The sequence below is a fragment of the Pseudophryne corroboree genome (genome assembly GCF_028390025.1).
Source record: "Pseudophryne corroboree isolate aPseCor3 chromosome 3 unlocalized genomic scaffold, aPseCor3.hap2 SUPER_3_unloc_16, whole genome shotgun sequence".
Lineage (NCBI taxonomy): Eukaryota > Metazoa > Chordata > Amphibia > Anura > Myobatrachidae > Pseudophryne > Pseudophryne corroboree.
Window position 1 is genome coordinate 1037457 of NW_026967504.1, and position 25797 is coordinate 1063253.

The 25797-nt window shown below is 46.2% G+C and overlaps 1 protein-coding gene across 1 annotated transcript; it reads right to left on the reverse strand.

Moving 5' to 3' along the window:
- Positions 1–754: 754 nt before the first annotated feature.
- LOC134983488 (gastrula zinc finger protein XlCGF26.1-like) lies at positions 755–23910 on the reverse strand. The gene is made up of 2 exons (XM_063949158.1): positions 23780–23910; positions 755–2577 (listed from the first exon to the last, which is right to left on the reverse strand). Exon 2 carries the CDS (start codon positions 2534–2536, stop codon positions 833–835), a length of 1704 nt encoding a protein of 567 aa, XP_063805228.1. The 5' UTR covers positions 2537–2577; positions 23780–23910; the 3' UTR covers positions 755–832.
- Between the last annotated feature and the right edge of the window lie 1887 nt (positions 23911–25797).

Genomic DNA, 25797 nt, shown 5'->3' on the forward strand with positions numbered 1-25797 from the left:
AGCTTCTATCATAATGACATGTTTCACCAGGACTGAGTCACAGTCAACTGGCATCACCCATACCTGGAGCTCAACTAGACAACCATTTAGGATTGGTACTGGGTTCTCAGTACCCGGAGCAAAAGACAGGTCATCTGTATAGCAGTAGTAGATGAGGGCATGACATCTGATTATTTCACCCTGCGGTAGCATGTATATTGCAAAAAGCATAGGAGATAGGATAAGAACCTTGAAGAACAACACAGGGCAATGATAAGTATACTCCAGAAGATTAAAATGGTTCCTCACCTGAGCGATGTCTATTGTGTGCAACAAGAGCTGATTTACTTCTCAGAGTATGGAAATGGCCTCTCATCTGTGTGACTTCTCTGATGTATAACAAGATGTGATTTACTTAAACACCATTTCCCACTAAGAGCAAGAAAATGGCTTCTCACCTGTGTGACTTCTATAATGTTTAATAAGATCTGATTTGTGTCCAAAACATTTTCCACACTCAGAACATGGAAATGGATTCTCACCTGTGTGAGTTCGCTGATGTATAACAAGATATGATTTCCGTGTAAAACATTTCCCGCACTCAGAGCAAGAAAATGGATTCTCACATGTGTGACTTTTCTGATGTCTAACCAGATGTGATTTCTGTTTAAAACATTTCCCACACTCAGAACATAGAAATTGCTTCTCACCTGTGTGACTTCTCTGATGTTTAATAAGATATGATTTATGTGCAAAACATTTCCCACACTCAGAACATGGAAATGTATTCTCACCTGTGTGACTTTGCTGATGTTTAACAAGATATGATTTATGTGTAAAACATTTCCCGCACTCAGAGCAAAAAAATGGATTCTCTCCTGTGACTTTTCTGATGTCTAAAAAGATGCGATTTCTGTGTAAAACATTTCCCACACTCAGAACATGGAAATGGCTTCTCACCTGTGTGACTTCTCTGATGTATAACAAGATACGATTTGGGTGTAAAACATTTCCCACACTCAGAACATGGAAATGTATTCTCACCTGTGTGACTTCGCTGATGTTTAACAAGATGGGATTTCTGTATAAAAGATTTCCCACACTCTGAACATGGAAATGGCCTCTCACCTGTGTGTCTTTTAAGATGTGCAACAAGTTGTGATTTTCGTGTAACACATTTCCCGCACTCAGAGCAAGAAAATGGCTTCTCACCTGTGTGACTTCTCTGATGTTTAATAAGATCTGCTTTGTGTCCAAAACATTTTACACACTCAGAACATGGGAATGGCCTCTCACCTGTGTGACTTCTCTGATGTTCAATAAGATATGATTTATGTGTAAAACATTTCCCACACTCAGAACATGGAAATGTATTCTCACCTGTGTGACTTTGCTGATGTTTAACAAGATTTGATTTCCGTGTAAAACATTTCCCACACTCAGAGCAAGAAAATGGCTTCTCACCTGTGTGACTTCTCTGATGTATAATAAGACACGATTTGGGTGTAAAACATTTCCCACACTCAGAACATGGAAATGTATTCTCACCTGTGTGACTTCGCTGATGTTTAACAAGATGTGATTTCTGTATAAAAGATTTCCCACACTCAGAACATGAAAATGGCCTCTCACCTGTGTGTCTTTTAAGATGTGCAACAAGTTGTGATTTTCGTGTAACACATTTCCCGCACTCAGAGCAAGAAAATGGCTTCTCACCTGTGTGACTTCTTTGATGTTTAATAAGATCTGCTTTGTGTCCAAAACATTTTACACACTCAGAACATGGGAATGGCCTCTCACCTGTGTGACTTCTCTGATGTTCAATAAGATATGATTTATGTGTAAAACATTTCCCACACTCAGAACATGGAAATGTATTCTCACCTGTGTGACTTTGCTGATGTTTAACAAGATTTGATTTCCGTGTAAAACATTTCCCACACTCAGAGCAAGGAAATGGCTTCTCACCTGTGTGACTTCTCTGATGTATAATAAGACACGATTTGGGTGTAAAACATTTCCCACACTCAGAACATGGAAATGTATTCTCACCTGTGTGACTTCGCTGATGTTTAACAAGATGTGATTTCTGTATAAAAGATTTCCCACACTCAGAACATGGAAATGGCCTCTCACCTGTGTGTCTTTTAAGATGTGCAACAAGTTGTGATTTTCGTGTAACACATTTCCCGCACTCAGAGCAAGAAAATGGCTTCTCACCTGTGTGACTTTTCTGATGTTTAACAAGATATGATTTCTGTGTAAAACATTTCCCACATTCAGAACATGGAAATGGCTTCTCACCTGCCTTAGCTGCCTGATGGGTGATAAGCTTTGTGTTCTGTGTAAAACATTTGGCATCTATAGAACAGGGAAACACTGTATCTACTGTCAGAGCTGTAACAGATGCACCAATATCAGAGAGATCAGGAGAACATTTCCCAGGATCAGAGGGATCAGCTGATAGAGCTGGATGAATAATTGGGGTAATGGGGTTATCTCCTGGGGAATCCTGTCTACTGTCATAATCTTTTACGTCACAATCCGGGGATAACATTAAATGACCTTCTGAGATATTCCTGCTTGTGTGTCCATCTGCTGGAAATAAAATACATTATGGAAATATTAATTTTCCTGTATCAATATTAATCTTGTAAACAATTGAAGTCGACTCTCTGGGACACTTAATTGTAAATGTGTGTATATAATAAAACATAACTTTTTATGAAGGCTTTATAATATTGTGTCTCAGACTATCATTTTGTCCACCCTTCTGAGAACACTCACAATAACAAATGTAATATTATAATAAGACTTAGATATATCTCTCTCTTGTACTGGTAACTAACCATGAAGTATAAATGGAGATGTAGTCACTCGCCAAGTCCTATGTCAGCACCAATGTAAAACAATGGATGGGGAACATATCGTATGAATTGGAGATTCTAGATGAATAATAACATCAGTCATATGAGCTGATGGATCAGAGAAATGTCTCCTAACGTTACTCCAGGAAGCACTGGTAAGGTAGCATTCCTTTATGTGTGTGCTCATACGCTGGTTAGCCTGTACATGTGTTACTCACCCTTATATAAGGTATATTGCTACAGCAGAGTAGGTGTGGTACAAGGTATTTTACATGCAATACACCATATAATACACTGCAATCATCATCTGCTAGGTTATAATCCACTCTTACATCTCCATCATCAGTGTCTTACCTCTATATTCTCAATAGTAATAAGGATGATGTGTGTACAGTAAGTATGATACAGAGAATTACATATCAGGATCTATACAGCTGCCGCCATACTTCTGCTTCTCATACGTGTGCTACTGACAGCAGTGAACATCTGAGTGAGAGTGCAGGGGAGACAGCAGAGTCTGATGAGAAAGAGATTGGATCTGCCTTTGCAGGGATGTACCACACCTGTCACCCCTGTTAGTATATAAAATAATAAATAAGAGGAGCGTGGTCCATCCAGACGTGCTTTCTGGATATCTCCTCACTAAGAGGCTTCTTATCTACCTTACCTGATAGCTCTCAGCCGCCACTGGGACCAAGACCCAATTTATTAAGTCCCCCACTCCTACTGTGCAAAAGCCACTCGCTCCGCTCACTCCGGGCACTGTTCACTGCCGCAGCCTAGTGACGCTGCTGAAGTCATGGGCTGTAGTCTGGGGCTAAGTGTGCCCAGTCTTTCCTGCACGCTCCGGACCCCTAACTTGGAGGAGCTTTTGGCTCAGGAGGGAGCACTTGCTCTCCCGATCACACAGGTGCACAGCTCCCACTACTGCTGGGGACAGAACGGGCTGCCCATAGTCACTGGAGCCCGGTGGTGATATTGGGAAGTGCGGTGGCTGCCATTTTGGATCCTGGTGCCCAGCCATCACATGCTTTGCCTTCTGCTTTCAATAAGGTGTAAAATTTATATAAGCTGCTAAATAAATGTCCTGACGGCTGGACCGGGGTCACTACACTAAATTGAAGCATTTGCCTGGAGGTGAAACTACCTTCTATTTATATGGTACCACTATAATCTACTTCCTCTCAGTCTACATGCAGAGCCCAGTATCAAGTATCGTCTGAGTACAGCTCATTACACTCTGATTACAACCTCACAGTATATTATTTTGTGGATTTATCCACTGAATATATTTTGCCATTTGTGTCTCTCTGTGCGGAGTACTTCACGTCTGTGGTCACACTGACCTCTAGTAGAATATGTCGGTCATTACTGTGTTATTTGAGTTGCATTACATCAGGTTTACTTGAAATTTTGGCTCGGATACCACCGTCATCCAGACTAAATGTCATTTTGAACTGAGTCATCTTGATGTAACCTCCTGACAGCGTACTACTGCTCCTTTTATTTATAGATAGTTTGTATTTTCCTATCTCAGAGAGGTCAGTCTCTCTGTAGTCAGCTTACCATTCCTCCAAAAAAGGTTAAAAGGTACCAAATCGGCCCCGCCTGTCCATCTCTTTGGTACCTCGAATTCAGGTGGTCCATCTGAGACTGCTACAACATCATCTGCTTCTTCTTGTCAGATGCACAGCCCGGCTGTAATGGCTGAAGACGTCTTAAGACACTCTAGAGGATCCTGTTACTCTACACTCTATACATTCTATGTTATCTACATTTAAGGACTGAACTTACCTCAGAACTTAACTCTAATATTCAAGCTTTGAGGTCTGATATCAGTGAGATTGGCACTCGTACAGACTAAGATGAAAGAGATTGTTGCGTCTCACAAAGATCTGATTTCAGCACGACACCCTTCAGGAAGACCCGGTCTCTATTCGTGATAAAGTCATTGATTTAGAATACAGGTCTCGGAGAAATAATATCAGAATAATGGGCGTTCCGGATTCTGTTACAAATGCTGAGCTCTATGATTATGCCACGGTTCTCTTTTCAGAAACTTTCACTGAAGGCTTCTGCCACGGACCTTCTTATTGATAGGATACATAAACTCTCAAAGTCCAAATAGGCCCCTATCCAAGCACCGAGGGACACTCTGCTCAGAGTCAACTTTTTTCATATTAAAGAACGCATTCTACAGGCTGCTTTGTCTTCCTCATCCACAGCTGAGTGCCTGGATTATCTGCAGATATTTCCAGATATTTCTCCTGCTATTCTGAAAAAGTGGGATATTCCTGTTGACAGTCCTTCATGATACTTAACCTAAACCAATCCCGTAGGAGTTGTCTTCCGTCTCGAAGTAATATGCTAAAGTAGTAAGACTTTTGCAGACACTCAGAGTTTGTTTCCTACTGTAACATGTGCCAACTCCCAAGTTACTTGGCATGGATATATTTTTGGGCCAGATTTATTTGCTCCTGTTATTAGTTTAAAACATATATTTTTTACTCTTTATTTCCTGTGCTATTAAATTGCTATATGGTCTTATATTCTTTCCACTGTTACGTTTCAGAATACCTTTCTAGAAAGCTTAGGTGTTCAGGTAAAGCATGACTGATTCGTCTTTAACATCTTTTTGCTCTTATAACAGTGTTGGTAGTACATAAATTGGATATCAGGACATGTTCTTGGCCTTTACCTCCTTTGGTTACATTGAGATTAAGAATAGTAGTACAGTATGTTATGCTATATTTGATATTTCTTTGTACAATTGTTACTATGATGACTAGATTTTGCACTCTCGTATGGCTACCTGGGGTAGTCGGTGGGTTTCCCTTTTAGGCCCGACCACCACCTTTATCCACCTTTCTGTCACGGTACCCTAGTGACGGAATCTCTAGCTTCTTTATGGACGCTATTTTTGTTTGTCTCCCATTTTTGTTCCCTATTTTATTTCTTCTGTGATTTGATAGTTTGAAGTATGCACACACCCTACAAACTCTATTGGACTTTACACAGATGAACCTAGAGGTTTCATACCATGATCTGATCTCTCTCTATCACGGTGACGTTTTTAAGTCTTAATGTAAAAGGTCCTCATTCTCCCCGTAAGAGACGTCTCGCAATAAAATATTTCGCTGACCAGAAGGCGGCGGTGGTAGCCACTCAGGAATCACATGTTCCATTGCACTCTCCCCCTCAGTTTACCAATAACTACCCAGCATGCTCTATCTCCTGTGGTGTAGCCATCCTTTCTAATAGATCCTGCCCCTTTCACCTGGAAAGCAAGTGGGTGGATTGCAACGGCAGATGTTTGATTCTAGTTGGGAAGATTCATAATATATATGTCCCCCTAACACCAGACATCCCCGATTTCTTAGAGAAATAATAGGATTTTGGTTACCTACCGGTAAATACTTTTCTCGTAGTCTGTAGAGGATGCTGGGGTCCATATTAGTACCATGGGGTATAGATGGGTCCACCAGGAGCCATTGGCACTTTAAGAGTTTAATAGTGTGGTCTGACTCCACCCTCTATGCCCCTCCTACGAGACTCAGTCTAGAAACTGTGCCCGAGGAGACTACATACTTCGAGAGAAGGAAATACACAGATAGTGGTGAGATTCATACCAGCTCACACAACAAGGCAAATCCGGCTAACATGCCGGAAAACTCAGCAACAGCTGAAACAGTACTGAAACAGTAAAGAACGCAGAACTTACCTAGGAACCAGGCAGTACTGAACCAAAAAACCACTGCAGGATAAAGAAGCACTGGGCGAGCGGCTAGCATCCTCTACGGACTACGAGAAAAGGATTTACCTGTAGGTAATTAAAATCCTATTTTCTCTTACGTCCTAGAGGATGCTGGGGTCCATATTAGTACCATGGGGATGTACCAAAGCACCCAGAATGGGCAGGATAGCGCACAGGCTCCTGCAGAACTGTGCTTGACCAAACTTGAGGTCATCAGAGGCCAAAGTATCTAACTTGTAAAACTTAGCAAACGTGTTCGACCCAGACCAAGTAGCCGCTCGGTAAAGCTGAGACACCCCGGAGAGCCGGCCAGGAAGAGCCCACTTTACGAGTGGAGTGGGCCTTTACAGATTTTGGACACGGCAATCCTGCCATAGAACATGCATGCTGGATGGTGAACCTGATCCAGCGAGAAATATTCTGCTTAGTAGCAGGACACCCAATTTTCTTGGGATCATACAGGACAAATAGAGAGTCCGACTTTCTGTGACGAGCAGACCTCTTCACATAGATCTTCAAAGCCCTCACAACATCCAAGGCCTTTGAAGCAATTGAGGAGTCAGTAGCCACTGGCACCACAATAGGTTGGTTGATATGAAAAGCCGACACAACCTTAGGAAGGAACTGTTGACGTGTCCTGAGTTCCGCCCTACGTACTTTTACAGGACAAAGCCCCCAATTCAGACACACGTTGCACAGAAGCTAATGCCAGCAAAGTGACAGCTTTCCACGTGAGAAACTTGACCTCAACCTCCTGTAGAGGCTCAAACCAATCTGATTGCAGGAAATGCAACACCATGTCCAAATCCCAGGGTGCCGTCGGCGCCACACAGGGAGGCTGGATGTGCAGAACCCCTTCAAAAAGGTCTGAACCTCAGAGAGAGCAGCCAATTGTTTCTGGAAGAAAATGGATAAAGCCGAAATCTGTACCTTGAGGGATCCCAATCTCAGGCCCATATCCACTCCTGTTTGCAGGAATAGGAGAAACCGTCCAAGTTGAAACTCCACCGCAGGAAACTTCATGGATTCACACTAAGATACACATTTTTTCCAAATGCGATGGTAATGTTTAAACGTTACCCCTTCCTAGCCTGTATCAGGGTAGGAATAACTGCAATCGGAATACCCTTTGGAGCTAAGATCTGGCGCTCAACCACCATGCCGTCAAACGTAGCCGTGGTAAGTCCTGATAAGCGAATGGCCCCTGTATTAGAAGATACTCCCGAAGAGGCAGAGGCACTGGATCTTCCAGCAGTAGATCCAGCAGATCCACATACCAAGCCCTCCTTGGCCAGTCTGGAGCAATGAGGATTGCCAGAACCTTTGTTCTTCTTACAAGCTGTAGAACTCTTGGAATGAGAGGAAGTAGAGGGAACCCATACACTGACGGGAATACCCACGGTGTTACTGGTGCATCCACCGCCACTGCTTGTGGGTCTCTCGACCTGGAACAGTACTTCTGCAGCTTCTTGTTGAGGCAGGAGGCCATCATGTCTATGTGGGGAACCCCCCACCAACCGGATGCCTCCTCGAACACCTCCGGGTGGAAGTCCCATTGTCCTGGATGGAGATGGTGTCTGCAGAGGAAGTCTGCTTCCCAGTTGTCCAATCCCTGAATAAAGATTGCTGACATTGCCACTGCGTGTATTTCTGCCCAGAGGAGGATTCTTTTCACCTCTGACATTGCAGCCCTGCTCTTCGTTCCGCCTTGTCGGTTTATGTAGGCCATGGTGGTCACGTTGTCCGACTGCACCTGAACAGCCCGATCCTGTAGAAGGAGTGCTGCTTGCAGAAGGCCGCTGTACACGGCTCTTAGCTCCAGGATGTTTATTGGAAAGGATTCATGACTTGACCACCTTCCTTGGAAGGTCTCCCCTTGAGCGACTGCTCCCAAACCTCTGAGACTTGCATCCATGGTTGGATGGATCCAGTCCTGAACCCCGAACCTTCGGTCCTCCGGAAGGTGAGGCAGTTGCAGCCACCAGAGAGTGAAATCCTTGCTTTCGGTGACAGACGTATCCTCTGGTGCATGTGTAGGTGAGATCCCGACCACTGGTCCGGGACATCCAGTTGAAAGGACCAAGCATGAAACCTTCCGTACTGCTGAGCCTCGTATAAGGCAACCATCTTCCCCAGAAGGCAGACACACTGATGAACCAATACCTGGGTAGGCTTCAAGACATCCCGGACCATTGACTGTACCAACGTTTTCTCCACTGGGAGAAACACCCTCTGCACCTCCATGTCGAGGATCATCCCCAAGAAAGACAGCCTCCTTGTCGGCTCCAGATGAGACTTGGGAAGGTTCAGGATCCAACCGTGCTAACAGAGCAGATGCGTCGTGAGATCAATGGACCTTAACAACTTCTCCCTGGATGATGCCTTGATCAGCAGGTTGTCCAGATATAGAATTATGTTCACCCCCTGCTTGCGGAGGAGAACCATCATCTCTGCCATCACCTTGGTGAAGACCCACGGTGCTGTGGAGAGACCGAATGGCAGTGCATGAAACTGATAGTGATCGTCTAACAGTGCAAACCTGAGATAAGCCTGATGCGGCGACCAAATCGGAATGTGGAGGTATGCATCCTTGATGTCCAGGAACTCCCCCTCCGCCAGACCTGAGATCACCGCTCTCAGAGGCTCCATTTTGAACTTGAACTCCCTTAGAGAAGGGTTTAACAATTTCAAGTTCAAAATTGGCCTGACCGAACTATCCGGTTTCGGTACCACAAAAAGGTTTGAATAGTAACCCTTGTTCAGCTGATGAGGCTGAACTGGAACAATGACTTCTGACATTACCAATTTTTTTATGGCTTCCAGAAGGATTTCCCTGTCAGCCGGCAAGCCTGACTTGAAGAATCGGTGAGGTGGAAGAGTTTGAAACTCCAGCCTGTACCCCCGGTACACAATATCCAGAACCCAGGGATCTAGGCCGGATGACATCCAGATGTGGCTGAAATGTCGGAGTCTCGCTCCCTCCTGACCGACTTCCAGGCTAGGCGGTCCACCATCATGCTGAAGATTTTGAGGCACCAGAAGCAGGCTTCTGGTCCTGGGAACCTGGGATTTGGCTCGACCACCTCTAAAGAAGGTGTGAGAGGGTTTGTTCTTTTTAGTACTAGCGGGTTGAAAGGACTGTGACGTGAGGTTTCTTCGTAGCCGGTGCAGCGGATGGAAGAAAAGGAGACCCGCGGTAGCCGTGGCAATCTACGCATCCAGCGCCTCCCCAAAAAGAGCCTGACTTGTGTAGGGTAGGTTCTCCACACTTTTCCTGGATTCCGCGTCCGCAGACCACTGGAGCAGCCAGAGACCCCTATGAGCCGAGACGGACATGGCGGAGATCCCCGCAGCCATGGGACCCAGATCCGTCTTGGATTCTACTAGGGACCCTGCAGAATCCTGTATGTTACGTAAAAACAAATCAACGTCACCTCTATCCATCGTAGTCCAGTCCTCCTGCAGAGTGATTGACCACTTTGCTATTGCTTTTCAAATCCATGCACAGGCAATAGTAGTCCGCAGGATCACCCCCGTCGCCGTGTAAATGGATTTGAGCGTAGCATCAACCTTGCGATCTGCTTGGTCTTTCAACGCGGTGGATCCCGGGACAGGTAAGACCACCTGCTTTGACAGCATGGAGACAGACGCGTCAACTATAGGCGGGGTCTCCCATTTTTTTCTATCATCCTCCGGGAAGGGAAAAGCAACCAGAACCCTTTTAGGAATCTGGAATATTTTCTCCGGGTTTTCCCAGGATTTTTCAAATATAGCATTTAATTCCTTAGATGCCGGGAAGGTTAGCTTACTGTCCGTGAAAAAGGCCTCCTCAACTCAACACATCCCGCATGGCCTCAATCATCTACTGCACCCCCTTGGCAAGTGATGCCATCCCCCTCGACCCATCACCGTCTGCCATGTCAGAATTGGTATCCGTGTCACCCTGCGTAATGTGGGCAAGATCACGTGTGTGAGAATGTACCGCAGGGGACCCCGAGGGAGCAGGACCGGGTCATACAGCCATAGAGGACTGTAATACCTGAGTGGCAGTATCAGTCCTAGCAACCCTTTCAGAAATCTGAGAAATAACCCCCCTAAGAGAGGCTAACCACTCCAGTTCCCTAGCCGGGATCTGCGCTACAACAGTGCAATCCTGATTACATGGGATGGGATCTTCCTGAGAAGATATATTCTCTGCAGCATAGGAGACAGAGTCTAGACATGTTTGCTTGTACACCCCACACACCCCACATACACACAAGGTACTGGGCAGACAGAGTTTCCCCCCCAAGAATGGCAGAGAGACGCAGAGATTGGAGCCAACCCACACACAGCGCTATTACAGGTATAGGGAGACCCCAAACCAGCACTGACTGTGTCCATTAATAGGTGACCCTGCCTATATACAGCCTTCCCCCCCTTCTACCGTACAGATAGCTGGAGGTGCTGTGAAGGGACTCCTCTTCACAGGCAGTGTGGATGCAGACAGGAAAATGGCACTGAACGCTGCTGGGTCCGCTCTGAGGAGAAGCTTCGCCCCCGTAATGGCGCTGTCTTCCCGCTCTTGAAGATTATACTGGCCTAAGGATTTTTGGTGCTAGCTGAGATCCAGGGACACCGACAGGCTGTGTGGCCAGTATAGGGTGTAGGCGTCGGCTCAGGGCGCCCCTCACAGCGCCGCTGAGCCCCGAAGCGCAGTTAGTACTGTGCTACCTACCCTGTTGCCGCCATCTTCACATCGGCTCCACGCTTGCGAGGGGCGGATGACTCTTCAGCTCTGCAAGTGGTTGGCGGCATGCTGCTGGGGCGAGCGTTCCCCTGTGGCGGGGAGCGATCTATCCCCTCTGGAGCTCAGTGTCCAGTCAGCGGAGACAGTGGCTCAGACCCCGCAGGGCGGACACTGCTCCCCCCCCCCCTCAGTCCCTCGATGCAGGGAGGCTGTTACCAGCAACCTCCCTGTAAAAAAATAAGAATTTACTCACCGATAATTCTATTTCTCGTAGTCCATAGTGGATGCTGGGGACTCCGTAAGGACCATGGGGAATAGCGGCTCCGCAGGAGGCTGGGCACAAATAGAAAGCTTTAGGACTACCTGGTGTGCTCTGGCTCCTCCCCCTATGACCCTCCTCCAAGCCTCAGTTAGGATACTGTGCCCGGAAGAGCTGACACAATAAGGAAGGATTTTGAATCCCGGGTAAGACTCATACCAGCCACACCAATGTACAACTTGTGATATGAAACCCAGTTAACAGCATGATAACAGAGGAGCCTCTGGATAGATGGCTCACAACAATAACCCGATTTAGTTAACAATAACTATGTACAAGTATTGCAGACAATCCGCACTTGGGATGGGCGCCCAGTATCCAGTACGGACTACGAGAAATAGAATTATCGGTGAGTAAATTCTTATTTTCTCTGACGTCCTAGTGGATGCTGGGGACTCCGTAAGGACCATGGGGATTATACCAAAGCTCCCAAACGGGCGGGAGAGTGCGGATGACTCTGCAGCACCGAATGAGAGAACTCCAGGTCCTCCTCAGCAAGGGTATCAAATTTATAGAATTTTGCAAACGTGTTCTCCCCTGACCAAGTAGCTGCTCGGCAAAGTTGTAAAGCCGAGACCCCTCCGGCAGCCGCCCAAGATGAGCCCACCTTCCTTGTGGAATGGGCTTTTATTGATTTAGGCTGCGGTAATCCTACCGCAGAATGCGCCAGCTGAATAGTGCTACAAATCCAGCGCGCAATAGACTGCTTAGAAGCAGGAGCACCCAGCTTGTTGAGTGCCATCAGGATAAACAGCGAGTCAGTTTTCCTGACTCCAGCCGTCCTGGTAAAATACATTTTCAGGGCCCTGACTACGTCCAGCAACTTGGAATCATCCAAGTCCCTAGTAGCCGCAGGCGCCACAATAGGTTGGTTCAAGTGAAAACCTGAGACCACCTTCGGGAGAAACTGAGGACGAGTCCTCAACTCTGCCCTATCCATATGGAAAATCAGATAAGGGCTTTTACATGACAAAGCCGCCAATTCTGACACACGCCTGGCCAAGGCCAAGGTCAACAGCATGACCACTTTCCACGTGAGATACTTTAGCTCCATGGTTTTAAGTGGCTCAACCAATGCGACTTTAGGAAATCCAACACCACGTTGAGATCCAAAAAGTGCCACAGGAGGCACAAAAGGAGGCTGAATATGTAGTACTCCTTTAACCAAAGTCTGAACTTCAGGCAGTGAAGCCAGTTCTTTCTGGAAGAAAATCGACAGAGCCAAAATCTGGACCTTGATGGACCCCAATTTGAGGCCCAACGTCACCCCTGCTTGCAGGAAGAGCAGGAATCGACATAGTTGAAATTCCTCCGTCGGGGCCTTCATGGCCTCCCACCAAGCAACAAATTTTCGCCAAACGCGGTGATAATGTCTTGCGGTGACATCCTTCCTGGCTATGATCAGGGTAGGGATGACTTCCTTCGGAATACCCTTTTCCTTTAGGATCCGGTGTTCTACCGCCATGCCGTCAAACACAGCCGCGGTAAGTCTTGGAACAGACAGAGTCCCTGCTGCAGCAGGTCTTGTCTGAGCGGCAGAGGCCAAGGGTCCTCTGCCAGCATCTCTTGAAGTTCCGGGTACCAAGCTCTTCATGGCCAATCCGGAACCACGAGTATGGTTTTCACTCCTCGCCTTCTTATTATTCTCAGTACCTTGGGTATAAGAGGTAGAGGAGACACATAAACGACTGGTACACCCACGGTGTCACTAGAGCGTCCCCAGCGATCACCTGAGGGTCCCTTGACCTGGCGCAATATCTTTTCAACTTCTTGTTGAGGCGGGACGCCATTATGTCCACCCGTGGTCATTCCCAACGGTTTACCCGCATTTGGAAAACTTCTGGATGAAGTCCCCATTCTCCTGGGTGTAGGTCGCCCATCGGAGAATCCTTGTGGCTTCTGCCATCGCCATCCTGCTTCTTGTGCCGCCCTGTCGGTTTACATGGGCGACTGCCGTGATGTCGTCTGATTGGATCAGTACCGTCTGGTTCTGAAGCAGGGGCCTTGCTTGGCTTAGAGCATTGTAAATGGCCCTTAGCTGCAGAATATTTATGTGAAGCGAAATCTCCTTGGAAATTTCTTCCCTGTGTGATTGCACCCCAGCCCCGAAGGCTGGCATCCGTGGTCACCAGGACCCAGTCCTGTATTCCGAATCTGCGGCCCTCTAGTAGATGAGCCCTCTGCAGCCACCACAGCAGCGACACCCTGTTTCTTGCTGACAGGGTTATCTGCTGTTGTATCTGTAGATGGAACCCGGACCATTAGTCCCACAGGTCCCACTGGAACGTCCTTGCGTGGAGCCTTCCGAATGGAATTATGCTTCGTACGAAGCTACCATTTTTCCCAGGACTCGTGTGCATTGATGTACCGACACCTGTCCTGGTTTTAGGATGTCTCTGACTAGAGATGACAACTCCTCGGCTTTTTCCACTGGAAGAAACACTCTTTTCTGGTCTGTGTTCAGAAACATTACCAGGAACAGAAGACATGTCGTCGGGACCAGCTGTGACTTTGGAATATTGAGAATCCAGTCGTGCTGTTGTAGCACTTCCCGAGAGAGTGCTACCTCCACTACCAACTGTTCTTTGGACCTCGCCTTTATCAGGAGATCGTCCAAGTACGGGATAATAAAAACTTCCTTCTTGCGAAGGAGTATCATCACTTCGGCCATTACCTAGGTAAAGACCTTCGGTGCCGTGGACAACTCCAACGGCCGCGTCTGGAACTGATAGTGACAGTCCTGTACCACATATCTGAGGTACTCCTGGTGAGGAGGGTAAATGGGGACATGCAGGTACGCATCCTTGATGTCCAGGGAGACCCTGTAATCCCCCTCGTTCAGGCTCGTAATAACCGCCCTGAGCGATTCCATCTTGAACTTAAATCTTCTGATATAAAAGTTCAAGTATTTTAATTTTAAGATGGGTCTCACCGAACCGTTTCGATACCACAACCACTGTGGAATAGTAACCCCTTCCTTGCTGAAGGAGGGGCACCTTAACAATCACTTGTTGTGATTATAGTTTTGAATAGCCACCAACACCGCCTCCCTGGCAGAGGGAGTTGCCGGTAAGGCAGATTTTAGGAAACGGCGGGGGGAAGAACGTCTCGAACTCCAGCCTGTACCCCTGAGATACTACTTGAAGGACCCAGGGATCCATGTGAGAGAGCCCACTGGCCGCTGAAATTTCTGAGATGGGCCCCCACCGTACCCGGGTCCGCCTGAGCAGCCCCAGCACCATGCTGTGGACCTACCGGACGCAGGAGAGGACTTCTGCTCTTGGGAACTAGCTGTGTGCTGCAGCTTTTTCCTCTGGCAAAAAAAAAAAATCGATTTCCCAGCAGTAGCTGTGGAAACGAGGTCTGAAATACCATCCCCAAACAGTTTTACCCCCTTATAGGGCAACTTCCATGTGCCGATTCGAGTCGGCATCGCCTGACCATTGCCAAGTCCATAAACCCCGTCTGGCGGCAATGGACCTAGCGCTTATTTTTGATGCCAGCCGGCAAATATCCCTCTGTGCATCACGCATGTATAAGACCACGTCTTTTATATGCTCTATTTTCAGCAAAATATTGTCCCTATCCATAGTTATTTTCCGACAGGGAATCTGACCATGCAGCGGGAGCACTGCACATCCATGCCGAAGCAATGGCTGGTCGCAATATAATGCCCGAGTGTGTGACTATATCTTTTAGGGTAACCACCTGCTTTCTATCAGCAGGTTCCTTCGGGGCGGCCGTATCCGGAGACGGTAGTGCCACCTTTTCTGATAAGCGTGTAAGCGCTGTATCTACCCTATGGGGTGTTTCCCAACGTGACCTATCCTCTGGCGGGAAAGGGTACGCTGCCAATAACCGTTTAGAAATTATCAATTTCTTACCGGGGGAAGACCACGCTTCCTCACACACCTCATTTAATTCCTCAGATGCAGGAAAAACTACTGGTAGTTTTCTCTCACCAACATAATACCCTTTTATGTGGTACCTGGGGTATTATCATAAATGTGTAATACATTTTTCATTGCCTCAATCATGTAACGAGTGGACCTATTTGGAGGGTACCCTAGTCTCATCGTCGTCGACACTGGAGACGGTATCCATGTCGATATCTGTGTCTGCCATCTGAGGTAGCGGGCATTTTTAGAGCCCCCCATGACATTTGAGACGCTGGAACAGGCACAAGCTGAGTAGCCGGCTGTTCTGTGTCGTCGACCTTTTGTGTAAGGAGTTGACACTTTCACGTAATCCTTCCATAAGTCCAACCACTCCGGTGTCGACCCCGCAGGGGGGTGACATCACATTTACAGGCATTCGCTCCGCCTCCACATCATTATCCTCCACATACATGTCGACACAGCCGTACCGACACACAGCACACACACAGGGAATGCTCTGACAGAGAACAGGACCCCACAAAGCCCTTTGGGGAGACAGAGGGAGAGTATGCCAGCACACACCAGGGCGCTATATATCACAGGGATATCACCTATAAAAAGTGTTTTCCCTTATAGCTGCATATATAATGTATACTGCGCCTAAATTGTGCCCCCCCTCTCTTTTTAACCCTTTCTGTAGTGTATTAACTGCAGGGGAGAGCCAGGGAGCTTCCCTCCAACGGAGCTGTGAGGGAAAAATGGCGCCAGTGTGCTGAGGGAGATAGCTCCGCCCCTTTTTCGCTGACTTTTCTCCCGCATTTTTATGGATTCTGGCAGGGGTTAAAAAGCACCTATATAGCCTCTGGAGCTATATATGGTGCCAGTTTGCCAGCCACGGTATCAGTATTGCTGCTCAGGGCGCCCCCCCCCCAGCGCCCTGCACCCATCAGTGACCGCAGTGTGAGGTGTGCATGAGGAGCAATGGCGCACAGCTGCAGTGCTGTGCGCTACCTTGATGAAGACTGATGTCTTCTGCCGCCGATTTTCTGGACCACTTCTTGCTTCTGGCTCTGTAAGGGGGCCGGCGGCGCGGCTCTGGGACCGGACTCCGAGGCTGGGCCTGTGTTCGGTCCCTCTGGAGCTAATGGTGTCCAGTAGCCAAGAAGCCCAAGCTGGCTGCAAGCAGGCAGGTTCGCTTCTTCTCCCCTTAGTCCCTCGTAGCAGTGAGCCTGTTGCCAGCAGGTCTCACTGAAAATAAAAAACCTAATTCTAACTTTCTTTCTAAGAAGCACAGGAGAGCCCCCTAGATTGCACCCAGCTCGGCCGGGCACAAAAATCTAACTGAGGCTTGGAGGAGGGTCATAGGGGGAGGAGCCAGTGCACACCAGGTAGTCCTAAAGCTTTCTATTTGGGCCCAGTCTCCTGCGGAGCCGCTATTCCCCATGGTCCTTACGGAGTCCCCAGCATCCACTAGGACGTCAGAGAAAACAATCTCTAAAAATGTTTTTACTAAAGAAGCTCAGTAGAGCTCCCCTAGCTGTGACCGGCTCCTCCGGGCACATTTTCTAAACTGGGTCTGGTGGGTCGGGGGGCATAGAGGGAGGAGCCAGCCCACACTGTTGGACTCTTGGGGTGCCGCTAGCTCCTGGTGCGCCCATCTATGCCCCATGGTACTAATGTGGACCACAGCATCTTCTAGAACATAAGACAAAAGTGGTTTATATACAGACCGGCGTGTGCTAATAGTGACACTCTCAGGGCATATAATACCATAGGCAGATGTACTGCTAGCACACAGTATGGCTGCTGGAGACACACAGTGACATGATGTGAGGGGGAGAGCAGGAGTATAATAGGGGCTGATGGCTCCTGATGTATGAAATACACCAGAGAGTGTGGGGAGGAGACTGGTCAGATCTCTGGGCTGGTAAAACACAGTGACATGATGTGAGGGGGAGAGCAGGAGTATAATAGGGGCTGATGGCTCCTGATGTATGAGATACACCAGAGAGTGTGGGGAAGAGACTGGTCAGATCTCTGGGCTGGTAACACACATGATGTGAGGAGGAGAGCAGGAGTATAATAGGGGCTGATGGCTCCTGATGTATGAGATACACCAGAGTGTGTGGGGAAGACACTGATCAGATCTCTGGGCTGGTAACACACATGATGTGAGGAGGAGAGCAGGAGTATAATAGGGGCTGATGGCTCCTGATGTATGAGATACACCAGAGAGTGTGAGGAGGAAACTGGTCAGATCTCTGGGCTGGTAACACAGTGACATGATGTGAGGGGGAGAGCAGGAGTATAATAGGGGCTGATGGCTCCTGATGTATGAGATACACCAGAGAGTGTGGGGAGGAGACTGGTCAGATATCTGGGCTGGTAACACACAGTGACATGATGTGAGGGGAGAGCAGGAGTATAATAGGGGCTGATGGCTCCTGATGTATGAGATACACCAGAGAGTGTGGGGAGGAGACTGGTCAGATCTCTGGGCTGGTAACACACAGTGACATGATGTGAGGGGAGAGCAGGAGTATAATAGGGGCTGATGGCTCCTGACTCCCCTACTGGGAAAATACATATTCCTCATTAGTTTATACTGACAGAGGAGGGTGTAGGATAAGAGATTGCTGTAGTGACAGAGCAAAGAGAATATGTGATTATTTTCTGTAATAAGTGTTTATTACTCACCTGTGCTGATATCTGTAGGGATCTCCTCCTCCTTACACTGCTGATCACCCCTCACATACGTCTCTTCTTCTCCCTCTGTATCTTCTGCCTTTATATCAGTCACATACGTCTCTTCTTCTCCCTCTATATCTTCTGCCTTTATATCAGTCACATACGTCTTTTCTTCTCTCTCTATATCTTCTGCCTTTATATCAGTCACATACGTCTCTTCTTCTCCCTCTATATCTTCTGCCTTTATATCAGTCACATACGTCTCTTCTTCTCCCTCTATATCTTCTGCCTTTATATCAGTCACATACGTCTCTTCTTCTGCCTCTATATCTTCTGCCTTTATATCAGTCACATACGTCTCTTCTTCTCCCTCTATATCTTCTGCCTTCATATCAGTCACATGCGTCTCTTCTTCTCCCTCTATATCTTCTGCCTTTATATCAGTCACATACGTCTCTTCTTCTCCCTCTATATCTTCTGCCTTCATATCAGTCACATACGTCTCTTCTTCTCCCTCTATATCTTCTGCCTTTATATCAGTCACATACGTCTCTTCTTCTGCCTCTATATCTTCTGCCTTTATATCAGTCACATACGTCTCTTCTTCTCCCTCTATATCTTCTGCCTTCATATCAGTCACATGCGTCTCTTCTTCTCCCTCTATATCTTCTGCCTTCATATCAGTCACATGCGTCTCTTCTTCTCCCTCTGTATCTTCTGCCTTTATATCAGTCACATACGTCTCTTCTACTCCCTCTGTATCTTCTGTTTTAATATCAGATAGACGTTCTACCTAAAAAAAAAATAGGATTTTAATACCTACCGGTAAATCCTTTTCTCCTAGTCCGTAGAGGATGCTGGGGTCCACTTCAGTACCAGGGGGTATAGACGGTTCTGCAGGAGCCATGGGCACTTTAAGACTTTTGAAAGGGTATGAACTGGCTCCCCCGTCTATGCCCTCCTATAGACCTCAGTATAGGAACTGTGCCCAGGGCGACGGACATTTCGAGGAAAGGATTTACTTTTATGTTAATTTATTTATTAGCAGTTTCGTATATGGCGCAGCATATTCCGTTGCGCTTTACAATTAGAACAACAATTATAGAACAAAACTGGGCAAGGACAGACAGACATAGAGGTAGGAAGCTTACAATCTATGGGGAAATAGGCATTGATACATGAGGATAGATGCTACCAGTTACATAATGGTTGCCCAGATTTCTAGGTTCTTAGTGGGTTGTATGATATGATGACCCAGCAATGTTGGAAGACAAAATGTGAGGTTATGTGGACTGTACAGAGGGGATGTAACTGGATAGGGAAGTTAATGGTGACTTATTATGTAACTACAAAATTAACAACTGCAGGTAAAGTACGCACTGGGTCAGGTGCCCAGCATCCTCTAAGGACTAAGAGAAAAGGATTTACCGGTAGGTATTAAAATCCTATTTTCTCATACGTCCTAGAGGATGCTGGGGTCCACTTCAGTACCATGGGGTTATACCAAAGCTCAAGTACGGGCGGGAGAGTGCGGATGACACTGCAGCACCGATTGACCAAACTTGAGGTCCTCATCGGCCAAGGTATCAAACTTTTAGCAAACGTGTTTGACTCTAGCCAAGTATCCGCTCGCCAAAAGTTATGTCAAGACCCCCCGGGCAGTCGCCCAGGACGAGCCCACCTTTAGAATGGGCATTTACCGACTTCGGTATCGGCAATCCTGCCGTGAAATGAGCGTGCTGAATCGTTCCTCTGATCTAGCGCGCAAAAGCCTGCTTAGAAGCAGGACCCCCAATCTTGTTGGGAGTATACCTAGCTGTTCTAGCTACATAAATCTTCAAAGCTCTAACCACATCTACAGACTTTGACTCAGTGAACGTGTCAGTAACTACTGGCAGCACAATAGGTTGGTTTACATGGAAAGAAGAAAACCACCTTTGGAAGAAATTGCTGGCGAGTTCTCAACTCTGCCCTATCTTCATGGGAGATCAGGTAAGGTCTCTTGTGAGACAAGGCCCCCAACTCAGACACCTGCCTTGCGAATGCCAAGGCCAAAAGCATCACCACTTTCCAAGTGAGAAACTTCAACTCTATCTCCTGTAGAGGTTCACACCAATTTGATTGAAGTTACTGCAATACCACAGTAAGGTCCCATGGTGCCACAGGAGGCACAAATGGAGGCTGGATGTGCAGAACCCCTTTCATGAATGTCTGAACTTCTGTAAGGAAGGCCAATTGTTTTTTGAAAGAAAACTGATAAAGCTGAAATCTGGACTTTGATTGAAACAAATCTAAGGCCCGCATCCACACCAGCCTGCAGAAAATGGAGAAAACGTCCTAACTCAACTCTTCCGTAGGAGCCTTCTTGAATTCACACCAAGATACATATTTTCTCCAAATACGGTGGTAATGTTTAGACGCTACTCCTTTCCTGGGGATGATAAGAGTGGGGATGACTTCTTTGGGACTACCCTTTCGGGCTAGGATCCGGCACTCAACAGCCCTGCTGTCAAACGTAGCTGCGGTAAGCCTGGATACACGCACGGCCCCTGCTACAGCAGGTCCTCGCGAAGAGGAAAAGGCAGAGGATCTTCTATGAGCAACTCCTGAAGATCTGGATACCAAGCCCTCCCTGGCCAGTCTGGTGCAATGAGGATTGCTCGAACCCTTGTTGTTCTTATGATTTTGAGAACTTTTGATATTATTGGAAATGGAGGGAAGACATATATCGACCGAAACACCCACTGGGTCACCAGTGCATCCACTGCTATTGCTTGAGGGTCTCTCGACCTGGAACAATATCTCTGAGGCTTCTAGTTGAGACGAGATGCCATCATGTCTACTTGAGGAATTCCCCAAAGACTTGTCACCTCTGCGAAGACTTCTTGGTGGAGGCCCCACTCTCCTGGATGGAGATTGTGTCTGCTGAGGAAGTCTGCTTCCCAGTTGTCCACTCCCGGAATGAAACTTGCTGACAGAGCTCTTGCATGTCTTTCAGGCCAGAGGAGAATCTTTGTCACCTCTGCCATTGCCGCTCTGCTTTTCGTTCCGCCCTGACGGTTTATGTACGCGACTGCTGTTACATTGTCCGACTGGATCTGCACGGGTTGAGCTTGAAGAAGATGTGCCGCTTGTAGAAGGCCATTGTAAATGGCTCTCAATTCCAGGACGTTTATGTGAAGGCAGGTTTCCTGACTTGACTGTTTTCCTTGGAAACTTTCCCCCTGTGTGACAGCTCCCCAGCTTCGGAGACTTCCATCCATGGTTACTAGGACCCAGTCCTGAATCCCAGACCTGCGTCCCTTTAACAGGTGAGAACTGTGTAACCCCCACAGGAGCGAAATCCTAGCTTTGGAGGACAGGATTATTTTCCGGTGCATGTGTAGGTGGGATACGGACCACTTGTCCAACAGGTCCACCGGAATACTCTGGCATAGAATCGGCCAAACTGTATGGCCTTGTAGGTCGCTACCATTTTCCCCAACAACCGAATACATTGATGGTTTCAGAATATGTTTGACCATTCTCTGGATTTCCAGAGCCTTTTTTTTACTGGAAGAAATACCCTCTGTACTTCTGTGTCCAGTATTATCCTCAGAAAGGACAATCTTGTCGTCGTCCAATTGTGAATTTTGAAAATTCATAATCCAACCATGTTGTTGGAGTATTGACAGGGAGAGTTCAATGTTCTGCACTAACTGTTCCCTGGATCTCGCTTTTATCAGGAACTCATCCAGGTAAGGAATTAGATTGACTCCTTGTTGTCGAAGGAGGACCATCATCTCTGTCATCACCTTGGTGAATACCCTCGGTGCCGGCAACGTCTAGAACTGGTAACGGCAATCCTGTACTGCGAATCTCAGATAAGCTTGGTGAGGAGGATAAATGGGTACATGTAATGTCTACGGACACCATGAAGTCCCCTTCCTCCAGACTGTAAATCACTGCTCTCAGACATTCCATCTTGACTTGAACCTTTTCAGGTAGAGATTCAGATTTTTCAGGTTTAAATTTGGTCTGACCGAGCCGTCCGGCTTCGGAACTACGAAGAGGCTTGAATAAAACTCTTCTCCTTGCTGTGACAAGGGTACCAGGACAATGACCTGATCCTGACATCATTTTTGAATTGCAGCTGTCACTACTTCTCTGTCTGGAAGAGAAGCTGGCAAGGTCGATTTGAAAAAACGGCATGGGGGGGGACCTCTTGAAACTCCAGTTTGTATCCATGGGACACTATTTGTAAGACCCATGGGTCCAGGCCAGAATAGAAGCCAGATCTGACTGAAAAATTTCAGACGTGCTTCCATCCGAGCGGACTCCCGCAAGGGAGCCCCAACGTCATGCTGCAGATTTGGCAGAAGCAGGGGTTGAATTCTGCTCTTTCTATCATGGAGACGCTGCAGACTTTTTTTTTTTTTTTTTAGCCGAAAGGACTGCATCTGAGAGTGATGTTTCTTTTTCGCCTGCACAGGAGCATAAGGCAAGAATGTCGACTTACCTGCGGTAGTCGCAGAGACTAACGCATCCAGCCCAACTGCAAACAAGGCCTCACCATTATACGGGAGAGCCTCCATATTTCTTTTGGAATCTGCATCAGCATTCCACTGGTGAATCCACAACGCCCTCTGAGCTGAGACTGCCATGTTAGCGGCTTTTGTACCCAAGAGCCCAATATCTTTCATGGCATGTATGCAGCAGCGTCTATTGATATGACCTAACGTTAGGAGTATCTCGTCTCTATCTATTGTGTCAATTTCCGATGACAGGTTATCTGATCATTAATAGCACTACTCACCCATGCGCAATGCAATGGTAGGATAAATCTCATGGGGGTAGTTCCGCAACAGGTTATTGATACAGATCTTGATCGCTAAGGATTCTTGGTCTGTGACCGACTTTAAGCTAATAATGTACACAGGGTGTGCCAATTGCCCGTCGGTGGTGCTCCCAGAGTCAGTAGATTTGAGATATCAAAAGGAGAGGAGAAAGACTCTATGTTGGGGCACTCTTATTCAAATGTTAGACATCTAAAACGTAACTTTTATTAATTATATTTAAAATAAAGTGACACAGTTTACAAATTTATGCATGACAGATATATTAATTTTGATAGAATATGTAAAAGAATTTTAGTAATAAGCGCCTTGGTGAAAAATATTTTTATACTTAATCAAAAGTTGGTCTATAATCAATTATATTTTTATATCCCAACAGGAAATGTGCTTTGATATGATCACCTTCGTGTTATGAATACTTGGAATACAATGTTGCCTATGGAGGTTAATATACACTTACTGCTCTATGTTTAGGCAGCCGTGTACCCAGAAAGGCTTTTGCTTGGTAAATATGGTGTCGTTTGACTTATGCTAAAAGCAGAAAGTCTATAAATGCTGGTTGAGTAATGACAGAGCAAAATGCGTATAATAATAAAGAAAAATTGTTAATAAAGATGATTTCTGCAGACCGAAATATTGCGTTTATATTTAATTTAGTGGAATAATCCTAAATTTCGTGATGAAGAAAGATAAAGAGAAGAAAAAGAAATAAAGGGGGGGTGTGTCTTACTTCTGCTGTTCAGCTGGGTTGTTTACTGCACCTGGTGTTCGCTGCTGGTCCCCCACACAGTTACTGACCAGGCCTGCCACAGATTTGCTTCCAAGATCGAACGGGATCAGGCGTATCCTGTGGAGTATGGCCGTAATCTGCTGAATGAGAGAGTATGACTACCAAGATGCTTCTGCTTTCCAAATGAATGGATGAGAGAGCATGAAAATTACAGGCTGTATATTTGAGAGAACATATGGAGATAGTTTTTAACTGATATTAATAATAGAATAATGTGCTAACAATGTTCTCTTCAATATTATTGGCCTATAATGAATTGGTTTGCAGTATATACAGTAGAAAATGCTGATATAATATACAATTTGCGATAGAAGTATTGTTCTAATGTAGAGGTTTGATTATCCCCTAGTGTAGAAATGACATCAAAACACTCAGTTGATTTGTAGTTCATACAATAAAGAGTGCTGATATGATATACCATTTGCAATGAAGATATTGTTATAATGTCGATGTTTAATTATCCCCTGATGTGAGAACGACAATTAGTGCAATACTATACCATATTAGTGCACATTATCATATTTAGTACAATACTATTCCATATTAATGCACATTTTCACAATAATTACTCACGAAAATACAAGAATAGCTTAATGAGTATAAAGCATGGGAGATGCTCATGAACAGAGAGGTAATTAAGAGGTAATGGTTAATATTGCTTGTGGATCACATAGGTGTATTACTGGCAAATGTCAAAAAATCTGAGACTAATAGTGTGCAGAAAAAAGACAAAGTATCTTATTCTGCCTTGTGACAGAGATAACTCACTAAAGGAGAGGTTTAACTATCTCCTGCTGCAGAAAAATTTATATGCATCCTTGCACTCAGGTTGTTGCACTTTTGCAGCTTAACAATGCATGTGATCAAAACTTGATAATGAAAAAAGACCTTTTTTATGTAAATAATGATAGTTGGGAAAAAGAATATATAATTGAATTGAAGTATCAAAGATCTTGTTGCCCAGAATGGGCGCTTACTAGACCAAAGTGTTGCTTTCCTGGGAGTGGGCTGTGCAGTCCCACATTGATCCCACTTGATCAGCCAGACGGACCGTTTCACCTTAGGATAGGCTTGCTCACTGGTGGATTTGTATAGCTGTAAGTAGGGGTATATATGGGGTAATTTAGTTTACCTGAGTGGCCGCCAGTGCGAGAGCAATGCAATGGTAGGCCTGAGCAGCGTACCATTGGCCACATAAATAGATTTTAACGTAGTCTCCAACTTGCAGTCTGCCGGCTCCATTAGTGAAGCCGTCCCAGGCGCAGGGAGAATCACCTTTTAGATAACCTTGACAGGGTACTGTCTAACACGGGGGGTGACTCCCATCTTTTCCTGTCATCTGCCGGGAAAGGATAAGCAACTGGAATCCTTTTGGGAATCTGACATTTATTTTCTGGGTTTATCCAAACTCACCCAAATAGAGTATTTAGCTCCTGAGAAGGAGGGAAAGTTACATTAATTTTCTTTTCTTTATAAAACTAAGCCGTCTCCTGAGGTACAGGAAGGGCTTCCGTAACTTTTATAGCAACAATTATGTATTGAATGCTTTTTACCAAATTAGGATCTATTACCCCTGGAATCACTATCATCGACACAGGGATCAGAGTCCGTGTCGGTATCAGTATGTATTATTTGAGCAAATGGTCTCTTATGTGACCCAGAGGGGTCCCTTGTGGATGAAAAGGCAGAACCATAAAAAAGCCACATCTTCCACTGATTTTCTCCAGCTCTCTGCATGAGACTCAGACTTATCCAATCTCTTACTGATATGATGCACACGATCACGTAATTCTTTCACCAATTCAGGCTCATGGGTGGTCATTCCGAGTTGTTCGCTCGCTAGCTGCTTTTAGCAGCTTTGCACATGCTAAGCCGCCGCAAACTGGGAGTGACTCTTAGCTTCTCAACATTGCGAACGACGGATTCGCAATATTGCGATTAGCACACTTCTTAGCAGT